We start from the raw sequence: 13,546 nt of genomic DNA, 5'->3' as shown, positions 1-13,546 counted from the left end.
GCCTGCGATAGCTCCGGTATTCGTTGACTCTGAACTGGAACTGGGTACGCTTGTGATAGCGATAGTACTCGTCACACCATTCGACGTCACCAAAAGAGTTGTTAGCGCCACCATCGATCCTCAGAATGTCTGCAAGCTTACCGTGGAAAATCTCACTGGAGGCGTAGTAGTCACCGTAACCGTCGCAGCCGGCAAATTCTCCAAACCTCCTGTCGGATCCACAGTGATGAGTTTGTTGCCACTGAGCGAAGGGACCTGATCCGCTCGTAGCACAATATCCCAAGGCCCGGAGAGCGTAAAATTTCGGCTACAATCGAATGCTGCTCCGTTACCGGATCGATCACATCCGAAAACGCCATCTCTTCCGCACACGTAGATCATGGTCTGGGTGAAGGGAATCGCAGACTCGCAATCTTTAGCTCCAGTGCATCGTCCATCTTTCCAGCTTTTATCAGTGCAGCCGCCTCGATAGTAGTTACCGCCTGCGAGACAGAGGTTGTTCTGCGTGCAAAAAGTGCTCTTGTAACAGCAGGACACGGTGGCGGATCCGGTAGGGTCGCACGGCACCAAGCTATTGTCGGGCGAGCCGTTTGGCCAGTAGCATTGAGGATCTTGCGCGGAAGCGATGGCAATGTATGATATCAAAAGAAAGTATAGACTGGTGAGTTGGGCCTTTGATATGAACATGATGTCGCGCGTCGACAAAGGCCGTTAGAACTCCAGCCAGTGATTGTGGGTATGCAATCATCCTTATACTTGCTTCGCCATGTTAGCGAGCCCACGCGTGTGGCGCATTGCGTCTGTTGTGCTCCAGAGGAGACGTGATGCAAGGGCGAGTACCGCCAATAATCATCTTGAGCGCTTAAACGCTCCGCGAGGATTGCATGCTTGACCGGTGAAGGATCATCAACCCTGCTTGTTCAGCCGCTTCATTATATTGCTTCGCGAGGGGAATAAAATCTGCGTATGAGCGTACGCTCCGTCATACAATAGCTCGGAAATCGCAGGACAAGCAGAAGCATGCTCCTGTTGCGAGAACAGTCATCTCTAGAAGGCAGAAGTAGATACGACCGAATGAATATTCGCTCCCGAATGCATCCAGACCCTCTCGATCACGGAGCGGTTCTCAGCTCGATCAAAGTCAAGACTTTGCGTATGTAAACACTCATCGAATCTGTTCAACGCTTTTCCAAGTCGAATGCTCCTTCAAGAGCTTTGTAACCACAGCTTCACAGAGAAATGTCGCTCATCGAACAGGTTAGCGATGACACAGAGAACATCGATATCCTACTCAAGTCAGCAGTCTCAGTCATTTCTAATTCCATTCCAATGCCCGCACTTCACCCATCTGGAAACGAGGCAGCTCAGTCAAAATGATTCGATAGGAGAACCGAGCAGGGACCGCCGCAGTGGTTTGCTTCTGGAATTGTGGTATGGTATCTGAGGTTCTCCTATCTACTTATGGTGGCCTTGATGGCGGCCGCGGTGGTGAAGAGTGGCATTTACAGCGCCTACTGTTGCTGTTGTTGCTGCTGCCGGGGGCCACTACCTCCCCAGGCGCGCCCAATTGTCGCTTGAAGCGCGACTTTCAGGACGTGGGCGTCCTGTTCTGCCTTCTCGGCGCGAGCTTCGGCGGCGGCGGCGCGGTCGTTGGCGGCCGAGAGGTAGCCGGTGGCGACGGCGTAGATGGCCTGCTGGCCATTGTGCTCTGTTTCCAGGCGGTCAGCTATGTGTTCGATGGGGGAAAAGGCAATGGCCAGGGGGCGTTTCTTACCTCTCGAGCGGACGCCAGCCAACTCCTCTCGCAAGGAGTTGATCTCGCCCCGGAGGGCACCGTTCTCTTCTTCGGCCTTGTTGGCCCGGTCTCTCTGCTCTTCGTGCTCTGCTCGCTGGCGTTAGCTCTGGACGGTCAAGATGGAGCTCGAGTGGCTCGAAGGGGTGGCGTTCTTACGGGCTGTGCGCTGCTCCAGCAGCGACTTCATCTGCCTGAGGAGGCTGATCTTCTCCTCGTGGCTCGTCTTGTTGTCGGCCATGGTGCTTCTGTGATGTGTGTGGTGTGATGTGCGAGCTGGTCTTCAGGTCAAGTGGGTGGGCAAGCTGTCAGTGGATTTGAGTCGGCTTCAGTTTGCAGAGGCCAAAACTTCGCGTGACGGGGGACTGAAGCTGCGTCAAACGGGCAAACTTGCATTAGCATTACGGCGCGTCTTTACTACTACATTCACTGTACAGGTTCTGACACCCCTTCACATCTGTCGTCAATTCTGGTCCACTGCTGCATTGCTTGCATCACTCATATCGCATGGTTCGCCCCTTTCCTCGCGGCTCGTCCTTCACGTCCTCGATCTACAAAGCGATCACGGCCAAAAGACCAACTGCCAGAGCGAAGGCGGCTCCAGCTGACATGCGGTGGCTGTTGTTTGGCTGGCTGGTCTCCGACGATGCGCCAGATCCGGTGTTGGAGGAAGATTCGCTCTCGGTCGGGCTGCTCGATTCCGTCGCGCTGGTGTCATCGCCAGAGTCGCTGGTGCTGCTGGGCGAGTCGCTCTCGGCCGCTTGAGTGGTCATCGATCCTTCATCGCCTGAAGCGGTGGCGATGTATCCCGCAGGAGCATCGCCGCTGCTCACATAGTACACCTCGCCGGCTAGGGTCGTCTGCTGTGCGTTGGCAACCGAGCCAGTGTACAAGTATTCTGCTCCTCCTTCATCGTAGCCGACCCAGTTCGTCTGTCCGTTGTCGAGGACTTGTCCCACCAAAGTGTACTCCACAGTCGACGTCTCACTGCCGCTTGTCTGGACGAAGGTCTGCGTGAAGGGAACGAAGAGGCTCGCGTCGGGCGCGGCTGATACGGCGGTGCTGGACATGTTGTCGGATATCGTGGTGGTCTTGCGATGCTGCTTGATGCGTATTTTCTGCTGTACAGTGTGAAGTTGGCGATGACGCCGCTGCAGAAGCAGCAAGGTTTGCGACAATATATACTCCACCCGTCGCGATGGGCGCGCTACCGAACCTACTCGCCTGCGTGCCAATGGCGCGGCATACGTGATCCTACGGCATTCGGCTCATCGTCTGCATCCAAATTGTCACGGCAGCGTGTCCACTTCATCTTGGAAGGGTGGGAGCCACAGGCTGGAACGATAACAGCATGCAGACAATTGTAGAGGTCATGGTATAGCATAGCATAGCATAGCTGTATAGCATCACATGAAAAGCGACCAGCAAGTGTCAGACGGTGAGTGAATGGTCCTTGCTCGGCCTCGGCTTGCGGCAAAACTCTCCCCGCCCAGCCGTGCATCCACGCCACGCCTGCGCTACCACATCTCTCTTACTACCAGACCTCCAGCAAACTGACTCTGTCAGGCCATGTCACTGCTGATAACTTCCAGGACATTTCATATTCCATTGAAGAATTGGTCGTTGGTGCGAATACCCATCAGAAACTTGTCAACTACCTCAAGCCAAGATCGGCCTACCAGAAACGGCCTCCTACGTCAGACATCCTTAAATATGCCTCCAAAAGAGAAGCGAGCAGCAACATCCGTCAAGAGCTATTCCACAACTCCGCCAAAAGATAAGAAGACCCCAGCCATACCGAGACCTAGCTCCAGTGTTCTCCTCATCTCGCCCAACAACCAAGTGCTTCTCCTGCAACGCGTCAAACAGTCTTCTTCGTTTCCCTCGGCTCACGTCTTCCCTGGCGGCAACGTCTCCGAATTCCACGATGGCCGCGCTCCAGAGCCAGATCACCCAGAGCGCCATAATGACAGCGAGGTGTACCGCATGGCCGCCATTCGAGAGACATTCGAAGAGTCCGGCATCGTCTTGGCGCGAAATAATGGCTTTGGCAGATTAATCGAGGTTCCACAAGACCAACGCGAAGAAGGCCGTTTGCTCGTTCACGGCAGTAAAATACCTTTCGCAAAATGGCTATCTCAGAAGGGTGGTCGCGCGGATACTGAAGGCCTCACACCTTTCACGAGATGGGTTACGCCAACGAACGTCCCCAAGCGATTCACAACTCAGATGTATTTGTACTTCCTTCCTACGCTCTCTTCGACGCCTATCTCAGAAGGCTCTGGAAACCCCGACGACTCTGAAGCTGAAGTTTCCATCCCTTCACCGACAACAGACGGCGGCAAGGAGCACACTACAGCACGGTTCTTGCCGGCATCAGCGTGGCTGCGACTCGCTCAAGAAGGACGCATAATTCTGTTCCCGCCTCAATTCTTCCTCCTTCACCACGTCGCGCAGTTCCTCGACGACTTGAAATCCCCCTCAGATTACGGCTCCGTTTCACGTAAAGAAGTTCCGCGAGAAGAACTGGAAGCACGACGCAAGAGACTGCTGGAATTCGCCAAGTCCGGCGACCCTTCTTTTGTGAAGTCTTGCATTTCTCCAACCACGATGCCTCCGCCATATGGGAAGAAGCGCGAAGACGGACGACAAGTCCTTGCATTGAACCGTCCTGGACCTGAGCTGGAAGGCACAGATCGAAGAGGACCTAATGATCAGTGTGTGTTGGTAGACTTCAAGAGGGAGGGACCAAGGAGATTGGCTGTCATATCGAGGGCTGATGCATTGGAGAGTAATTCGAAGCTGTGAGATAGCACTGTCTGTGAAGATACATGTACTACAGAATAGAATGATGTCCCTTCAAACTTGTGGCACACGACTCCTGCCTCCAAGCAGCGAGCTCCGTTGACGCAAACGGTGGCGGGGCTACCGGTATCTCATTTTCCCTTCTACCTCTTTCTCTCTTGATCCCAATCAATCCGAGATAACATCTGCGACCCTTCCGTTGCCCTCCTTATCGCGATCCACCTCTTTTCCTCAGGTTGACTCGGCGTAAGACGTGGCGCGAAACCGAAGAAAGGCAGGTCTCTGTCAACTTCATCAGCAAATGTTCATCCATAAATCATCTTATCGAGACCGCAAATGCATAGCAATCAGAAAAACCGATTTTCAACAAAAGCATTCTGTACTACATGACTGGCTTTGGTTCATCATTTGGCTAGGAGTTGAGCAGCGGGCTTTACTTACCAATGTTGAAGATCACCGCGAAGCAGTCTGAACAAAGGCGGGCGGCGCTGCCACCATGCTGACGACGCTTCGATGTGCTCAATGGAGTGGGTGCTGGGATGGCTGTTCGGGATTTGTCTTGTCGCACTGCTGTGAGCACGAGATCCTCTGTAGCATTAGCTGTGCGATTGATCAAAAGTTGTGCAATATGCTTGACTCAACAGTGAGGGGGGAAATCAGAAATGCTAGTTCTCGTCAACGCTCGGAGAGCCGATACTCAGGGCATAATTTTTGATGAATTTGTGAAATCATCTTGCTGGTAGTGATGCGTGCTAATGGTTGAAGAGAGAAGGACTTACCAGGCGGGATTGATGCACTGTGTGATCGAAGTGGCCTGGATGGAGGTTCCTACGAGATCAGTCAATAGCGGTCTGTCGAAGAGGTTGTTTGGTGAAGAGTGCAGATGCGCAGTGTCAGATGGATAGAATTTGCGATAATTTTGGTTGTGATCATTTTGCAGGGGCAATCACTCGAACGATGTGGGTATCATCATTGGAAGGTGGGACAGGAGGGGGAAAAATGACTTTCCTTTGCGTGATCGACGCTCGCATCGGCGTTGGGTATTGCGTCGGGCTAGAGGGGTTGCTTCGAAGCTTCTGTGAAGTCCATCCTTTGGTGGAGAACAACGCCTCATCCTGTAAATGTGGTGCCCAGAGCGTCAGTATAAGTTCGCGACTGAAGTGCACGAGCTTAAATGGGCTGAAGTAGAGTGTCATATATGGGAAAGGAGATCGAGTGTGTATTGAAAGGATCATTCATCATGGCACGTCCGCTCGGGTGCCACCCTTTTGGAAAAGAGGACGACCAAGTGGGTAAGCGATATGCAAATGTCGATGTAATCATGCAAAGCGTGAGGCGAGGGAGAGGATGTCCGTACTTACCGTCGTTGTCGAACGTGCGTGGGCTAATGAAGGTCGAGGAGATGATCTAATGGCAATATGGTGGATGGTCAGCGTGTGTTCTCGAACGCGAGTGAACAGGAAATAGACCACGCGTAAATGTCTCGTCAGACTCTTAGCCATATTTTTCAACACTTCCATTATCTGTAGGAGAAGAAAGACTGTAATCATCAGGAAGACAGGGAAGGAATGTTCCGGGTCAGACTCACCTCTTTCAGCTGCCACGAAGGGCTTCTACGTAAAGTCTCCCAGGCCGAGGGGCTTCTAGGAGGCTCGCTCGCCGGTTGCAGGCGTTTCGCTTGGATGACAGCGACGTCGGAGATTTATGCAAGATGTCAGCGTGTGATACAATGATAAAGTAGTGATTCGTCAGGGCAGAAACGGGGATCGCGCTTCAGAGAGATGGCATGTTATCAACAGACACTTCTGTGCATGCGTGATATGTGTTGTGTGTCATCACATGATGTGGTTGATGATTGGTGGCAGCAAACGTACCTGGAGACTGCTCTTCAGCTGGCATCGTCAGATTGTTGCCGAGTGCTGATGGTGCTGCCAAAGCTCATTGCCGAGAGTTTCCGAATAGGTGATCTGTCAAAAGAAAAAGAGCGCGTCAGCCAATTTCCAGCGACCAGAATCGGTTTCTGAATGAGCTGCGCGAACCCCGTAGGGTGGCTCATAGTACCCTTCAGATGTGGGCAAATCCACCCAGGTAGAGTCAAGATACCTCGTACCGGGTGGATGGTTTCCGGTTTGATTAAGCTCTTGTAGTAGAAGGGAGTGGGGTATAGTCATCGCCGAGTGAGGCGTGCTCCAGGGAGACACAGCACTCACCGATTGCAGAACGCTGAGTGTCGCTAATGGGAGCGACGGCGAGAAGTCGAACGAGATCTGACGGAGACTGAGAACGTTAGTCGAGGCTCATCGACGGCCATCGATCGCCGGGAGGTCTGGTGGCACGTACTTACTCGAGCGTTCGGTTGCGACCGTTGAGAAGATTGTACCAGCTCGCGCGGGATCTGTAGAGAAGATGTGTTGCCAGCCAATGTCAAGCGACTAAAGATGAATCTGGAGGAACGCAGCGACGAAGGAGGGCTCAGACTGATCTTGTTTTTGTCATTGCTCGCAAGGAGCTCCAAGTTGATGAAGTAGTGTAGTAGATCAATTTGTGTAGGCAGTTGTTGTAATCATTGCCCATCGCAACGACGCGTGACGATGTCAGCAAAATGGGAGGGTGGGGATGGCACGCACCTGTGTTGAAGTGCTGGCAGTGATTGTCGGCAACGAAAGGACCTGAATTGAAGAAAGCAAGCGTCAGCGAAGTCTTCATCAGTCAGGGACCGACCTTCAGAAGAGGTGTGACGGTGGCATCAGGGGTTTTCGCTGGTGCGGTCAAAGCCTTCGGAAAATGGCAAATACTGCGAAGGCTCCCTATCTGTTGGCTGGAAGGTAGTGTGTAGCGCGTTGGAATCATCATTACCGAGCGAGGCGTATGCTGGGGAAGAAATACGGCACTCACCCAGGAACAGACAGTGCCATTGACGGCGACGAGCGCGGTCGATGGCGTCAGGGGAGGCGCTGGTGCAGCGGAAGATGTAATGTGGTAGAAGACATGTGCCGAAGATGTAAAGAGATGAAGATGATGGAAGGTAACAAGGGTTGTTCATGAGGTTGTTGTTGGTGAGTGGAAGATGGAGCGAGAGAAAGTTGTTGTGGAAATCGCAACGGAGGGGCGGAAAGATTTTAGCGCACTTTCTGATTGTTTTGATCGAAATCGTTGCCAAACGGCGGGACGTGGAGATCGTCAGGCACTAACGCGTGAGGTGCAGCTTGTCCTGAAGTGTAGCCCACAGCCCTACGAGTTGCGTTGTTGACGCGGCGATATCATGACTCTGAATCATACAATACGTCCTTCTATTTGATTCTGCTGCAGAGATATGTTTACTGAAAGCAATTGGACGCTCGCCGAATTGAGCCGTCGTTGTTCAGCCAGGGCAAACGAGTCCAATCGACCCGCGCTTGACGGTCAGCATCGTTGGAGTCATTCTGAACAACAAATTCAAGACAATTGGTCAAGTGTTCGACACCCTTCGCGAAGCTTAAGTTGCATCAGATCGTACCAGCGTCGTCGGAGTCGTTTTGGCTGCCGGACTCCGTTCTTCGATCGGGCGCTAAGAAGTCACAAAGCACACGCCTACTATCGAACACATAGCAGGAAGCATCACGCACACGAAGTCTTCACGCTCGAGCCCGATTGGTCTTTACAACTGATCCTTCCTCCCGCGACGCTCTTCCAACGCTGAAACCTCCATACGCCTTCACCACCTGCCGCTCGCACTCAGATCGGATCAACCAATTCAACGTCAGCGCAGCCGAAACGAGCATCAAGAAGAGCTACAAAGGCAATCGAAGCAAGTCGCGCACAATATTGTTGTGTTGGTGACCTCGATATACGCCAGCCCACAGTACCATCGAAGCACGAGGCAATGCGGCGGCAGTAGGACCCAGCTGAGATCCCTGTAATGAGCAGAACACAATGAGAAGACGGCATTCGAGGTCAGAAGTGGACAGGGAATTGTTCGTGTGGGCAGGTCTTGCCTTTGGACCTTCAGGCAGTGCCATAGAGAGGTACCAGCTCTCTGGAGTCTTATCGTCTTGCGTGAAAACACCATGAGAGGTGGCAATGGCCATCGGAGTAGTCGTCTGCAGCTACGCCAGGCTGTATGTCAATGCCTTCAATCGCCCAACAGCCTATCCGAAAGCCGTTGATTCCATTGCGGCTGGCCTAGGCATAAGATATGGTTATGAGATAAGGGCATGAGCTGAGGCGGAGAGTGTTTCTTGCTGGTGGATTGGACGTATGCACAAGGGGTCTTGCTGCATTGTAGAAATCATTCTGGAACCAGCATTTGTAGCATGTCAGACAGCGTCGAGTTCCGGATTTGCTCGTTCAGGTGGAGGCGTGAAGATTACGGAACGTAAGGAAAGGTCTGCCACACATCCAGATGAACAGTCTTGCTTAGCATCGAAACATAGCATTGAAGCATCAATGTAACTTATCCATCTCGGTCTGACTCGCGGGATGATGGTGACCAGGATGCTTCGTGTTCGCGTCGCCGATGTCGCAGTTCTCAAACACCGCAACAAAACGAGCATCCGCTTGGTACAAAAGTGACACGCGGCATGGTCATCTCGAATATTCTGGCAGTGTACTTGAACGACCGTCTTATCGATTGCATTCTCCAGTGGCTCATGTGAAGACAGAGGTGAAGTCGGGCACCAAGACAAATCCAGCAGCGGACCGACAGACCGGAACTCCACTCGTGTTGCTTGGCCGAAGACGGCGTCGACCACGAGACCCATTCGGCCTCCGCCCTGCGTGAGCGCGCCCTGTATGTTCCACCTTTGGTGGGTCTCTGATATTCGCCATTCGAGACCTTCCTGATTTGCTGTCTTCAGATGGGCCGGCGAGCTGAAGTTGTTGACAATTTACGCGGGCAGCAGTGGCAGACTCGCCGACAACATCATGGTTTCTGCCCAACGCCGTGAGCGGAAGCTGCCCGTTCAGCAGCTCTCAATCCTCGGTAAGTGATTCGCACAGCATGGCAAAGGTCTGGATGGTATTTGAGGCTGCATGGCCAGGAAGTGTATGGCGAGGACAGAAGAAGGCCATGATGGACGTCATAGCAACACAGCATGCGCCGCAGGTCGCACAGTCATGACAGTGGCTAACCAATTGATCGCATAGCAATATGTCGTTTCGCCGAGCCTCTTGCCTCGACCTCGCTGTACCCATACCTCCCGGAGATGGTCGAATCGTTTGGTATACCGCAAAATGAGGTTGGAAAATGGGCAGGCATATGCGCAGCGGTCTTCTCGCTCTTCCAGGCCTTGATGGGTATACCATGGGGACGCTTCTCGGATCGATACGGCCGCAAACCTGCCATCCTCCTCGGTTTGACCTCTACCATGCTTATGAGCTTGCTTTGGGGATTCAGTAAGAGCTTGCCGTTGGCAATTGTAGCAAGAGCATTGCAAGGAGCCGGCAATGGCAACGTGGGCATAATCAGGACAACTGTGGCCGAAATGGTGCCTTTCAAAGAGCTACAGCCGAGGGCATTTAGTCTGATGCCTTTGGTATGGAACATAGGTAAGGACACCTGGACAACGGCAATGGGCGTTTGCAACACGTGCTGACACCTCTGCTAGGCAGCATCTTTGGCCCAACAGTTGGAGGCTCGCTCGCGAATCCACTGAATGTTAAGCCTGGCGAGAAGGTAGGAAGTGCGAATCTCTTTGCGCAATTTCCCTATCTGCTTCCCAACCTGGTCAGCGCAACCTTCTTTGCCATATCGATAGCAACAGGCATTCTTTTTCTCGAAGAGACACTGGAGACAGCGAAAGGCAGGCGGGACTACGGCTTGATTCTGGGAAAGAAACTGTCGAAAGCTGTGAGATATTACGTCGTCAAACTTGAGGAGATCCTGCTCATCCGGACCAAACCTGATCAACCACACACCAACGGCGAGACTGATCCATTGTTGAAACGTCCTACGTCTTCAGATGATTCTGAGGCAAATGTCGCCTTCGAAAGCAAACCTCGCATTGCTCCGCCATCCTGGCGAGAGGTCCTCAATCGCCAAGCAGTGATCAATCTAGTGGTCTATACGCTACTCGCTATGCACGCTATGGCTTTTGATCAGCTTCTGCCAGTGTTCCTGCAGCATGATCCCATTGACGCTCCCCACGGCACGCCATACGAAGCACCGCTGAAGTTCGCTGGTGGCTTCGGCCTCAACCACTTTCAGATCGGCCTGCTGTCTACAGGCTACGGTATCTTCGGCTTGCCAGTTCAGTTCCTCGTCTTCCCGCCACTGGCCAGGAAGTATGGTGTGCTGTTCTGGCTGAAAGTAGTGTCGATCGTGTTCATCTTCGTCTACCTCGCCACCCCATTCGCGGTAAGCAAGCAGTCCACTGCAACGATCGTGTGCTTCATGCTGCGCGGAGTACTGACCAGCACTTGCCGCTTCTAGGCGCTACTCCCGACTACGCGTGCCCGAGTTTCTGCGATGTTCTTGATCATGCTCGTCAAGTGCCTCTGTGGAATATTTGCGTTTCCCTGCTCCACAATCATGCTCACCAACTCAGCCTCCAGTCTACGTACGCTTGGCACGTTGAACGGCATTGCCACCAGCGTTTCTGCTGTCGGTCGAGCCGCGGGTCCTGCTATCGGTGGAGCTGTGTTCAGCATTGGTGTCAAGAAAGGCTATGTCATCGCACCATGGTGGCTGCAGGCTGCCATTGCGGCAGTAGGGGCTATTCCCATCTGGTGGCTGGTGGAAGGCGAAGGTTTTGGCGGTGATGACGAAGTATCAGACGAAGAAGAGGAAGAGGAAGAAGCGCAAGAGGCGCTCCTGACAGCCGCTGCAGAAGGCGGAGCTGAAGCACAAGGCAAAGTTCCAGCTGTGAATGGTGCCTCGAAGCAGAATGCCGTGCAAGAAGACGACGAAGCGGAACGATCATATGGCGGACTGGCGCCTCTGACACGAACGAGCACAACTGCTTCAGCTGCACTGATGAGCGATGGCGAGGACGACGATCAGGCAAGCAGACGAGGCTCTGAGACCGGAGGTCTGGGCCGAACGAAGAGCAGACGAACTTCAGTGACCGAAAGGTCTGAAGGTGCTTCTGCTCCTGCTCTGAGCAGGAGGAACTCAAGAAGAGTGATGAGAAAGATCTCTATTCCTATTGGCATGGGGAATGAGCCCATCTCTCGGAGATACAGCAGCAATTTGGTAAGTCGTCTACAACGATATGAGACATATCGGAACGTTCTAACATTTTCTTTAGGGACAGAGTTTTGGTTCGGCTGGTGGCAATTGACGTCTTGATGGCACAGATTGTCTCGCAGCGCCCACGCCCAAAGCTGCGCTCAGAAGAAGTTGCAAAATCCTCGGCACATTATCGAGATATCACAGGCCAGGCTGATGGGGCATGTCGCGCTGCATACCATTTGGAGCTATCAAGTCTCTTGGTCAGCTGTTTCATAGCTGCCCATGTCATTCCAGGGCCACAGCTGAAGAATAAACGGCTCTCGGCGTAGAGTGTACCAAGCCGGCAGAAAGTGCCGCTGACACCGCGATCGGAGTTCACCAGCATAGTTCATATATTGCGGCCGCGCTTTGCGCGCAACGATGATAGCAGAAGCTTGGTGTGCTGTATCTCACCTGCATAGACGAAGCTCATATGCGCATGACTTACAGCGATGATGCTGTGTATCTGCAACTCTTTTCCAGCGACGCGCCTGCTATGCTCAGCTACAGGGAACCGTCATCTGTAACCATGGTGCGACTGATGGTCCCGAGCCCTACAACGTTGGCAGACATACCACGAGAGGATGTGTTGGTTGTAGTGAAGATGACTCTCAAGAGAAAAGAAGAACTTGCGACCAGCGTCCAGCATATCAGGAGCTAGTCACCGTCAACGACTTGGCACTTTCTCAAGACCCTAGCAGCGCCAATCTCACCATTCGAAGAAGCATCGCACCACCGTAGCCAAGCAGCCGCTGTTCGCTCCTTAGCTAGTGCTTACATGACAGCACGTCGATCGTCAGAAACAGCGCTCGGCGCTCGAGCCCTGGCAGCGATCCCGCATACGAACTCGCGCTACCATCTGAGAGGAGCAACAAGCTCCAACACTCAAATTCGACGTCAAGATGAGGATGACTGCCACAACAACACGTGGTAATGACGATGTGTTGGGATCGCACAACGTGGTAAGCGGACATGCCATCGTCACGCTGCCCTCGCGTTTCATCACGGCGAGGCCTGCACTGATTTGAAGCAAGAGGGGGCCAGAAGAGAACAAGGCTACGCCGGGGTATTGGCTGTGTCCACGAGTGCGTCGCCAGGAACAGTCTGCCAACCGGCGCCTGTTGTCGGAACTATGCAAAACTTTCGTGCACGAGCGGCCGCTTCTGGACCTCTGCTTCGGAACTCAAAGGTGCCATTGCTCGAGATGTTCGCAATGCATTTCGAAAGGTGCAGTGCTGGAAATGCATAGAAGGCTCCAGGTGGATGTGCTGCGTCTAGTACTGCGGTACTGAAGACTATTCTGAGCTGGATGCTGCTACGCAGAGCTGCGAGTGAAGTCGCATCCTTGAGACAATGCTGCCATTGGCGCACCGTTGGCAACCCAAGCGACCGTGCCGAAGTAAACTTGCCGGAGAAGCGCTCGAAACACAATTTTGTACAGCACGGAAGCAACTTGGCGATAAAGCTCACGACAAGCACGATGACATTGACGCTCGCGAAACGCATCCATATTCGGTCCGCGGTGGGATTCCGTTCTCACGTACAGCTACCAATGAGCCGAAGAAGGACAGCGCAGACACCTTATGATGTGCTATGCTATCTTACTCATCACTGGCATAGGGCTGAAAACTTCGACATGTTGCGATTTGAGACACTCGAATCCCACTTCCGATCCATTCCAGACAAAGCACAAACGCTCGGATGGAGTCTTCGGTTCGGATAAGAGCATCGGCAAACACTCGAATCGACTCCTTTTCTCT

The 13,546-nt window shown here is 53.1% G+C and overlaps 5 protein-coding genes across 5 annotated transcripts; 2 read left to right on the top strand and 3 right to left on the bottom strand.

Moving 5' to 3' along the window:
* Nucleotides 1-120: 120 nt before the first annotated feature.
* CKM354_000527000 (uncharacterized protein) lies at nt 121-687 on the bottom strand (the record flags this gene model as incomplete). The annotated part of the gene is made up of 1 exon (XM_044800541.1): nt 121-687. One exon carries the CDS (start codon nt 685-687, stop codon nt 121-123), a length of 567 nt encoding a protein of 188 aa, XP_044656476.1.
* Nucleotides 688-1,511: 824 nt separating this feature from the next.
* On the bottom strand, nt 1,512-2,033 carry CKM354_000526900 (uncharacterized protein; the record flags this gene model as incomplete). Its single annotated transcript, XM_044800540.1, has 3 exons — nt 1,512-1,708; nt 1,775-1,882; nt 1,952-2,033. The coding sequence occupies 3 exons, from the start codon at nt 2,031-2,033 to the stop codon at nt 1,512-1,514; spliced, it is 387 nt and encodes a 128-aa protein (XP_044656475.1).
* A 310-nt stretch (nt 2,034-2,343) lies between these two features.
* Nucleotides 2,344-2,862, bottom strand: CKM354_000526800 (uncharacterized protein; the record flags this gene model as incomplete). Its single annotated transcript, XM_044800539.1, has 1 exon — nt 2,344-2,862. The coding sequence occupies one exon, from the start codon at nt 2,860-2,862 to the stop codon at nt 2,344-2,346; it is 519 nt and encodes a 172-aa protein (XP_044656474.1).
* Nucleotides 2,863-3,361: 499 nt separating this feature from the next.
* CKM354_000526700 (uncharacterized protein) lies at nt 3,362-4,600 on the top strand (the record flags this gene model as incomplete). The annotated part of the gene is made up of 1 exon (XM_044800538.1): nt 3,362-4,600. The coding sequence occupies one exon, from the start codon at nt 3,362-3,364 to the stop codon at nt 4,598-4,600; it is 1,239 nt and encodes a 412-aa protein (XP_044656473.1).
* A 4,899-nt stretch (nt 4,601-9,499) lies between these two features.
* On the top strand, nt 9,500-11,856 carry CKM354_000526600 (uncharacterized protein; the record flags this gene model as incomplete). Its single annotated transcript, XM_044800537.1, has 5 exons — nt 9,500-9,557; nt 9,722-10,123; nt 10,183-10,931; nt 11,007-11,768; nt 11,824-11,856. The coding sequence occupies 5 exons, from the start codon at nt 9,500-9,502 to the stop codon at nt 11,854-11,856; spliced, it is 2,004 nt and encodes a 667-aa protein (XP_044656472.1).
* Nucleotides 11,857-13,546: the final 1,690 nt, after the last annotated feature.

This window comes from Cercospora kikuchii (genome assembly GCF_019650295.1).
Source record: "Cercospora kikuchii DNA, contig_00003, whole genome shotgun sequence".
Classification (NCBI taxonomy): domain Eukaryota; kingdom Fungi; phylum Ascomycota; class Dothideomycetes; order Mycosphaerellales; family Mycosphaerellaceae; genus Cercospora; species Cercospora kikuchii.
This window is presented reverse-complemented; position numbering and strand designations above follow the sequence as displayed.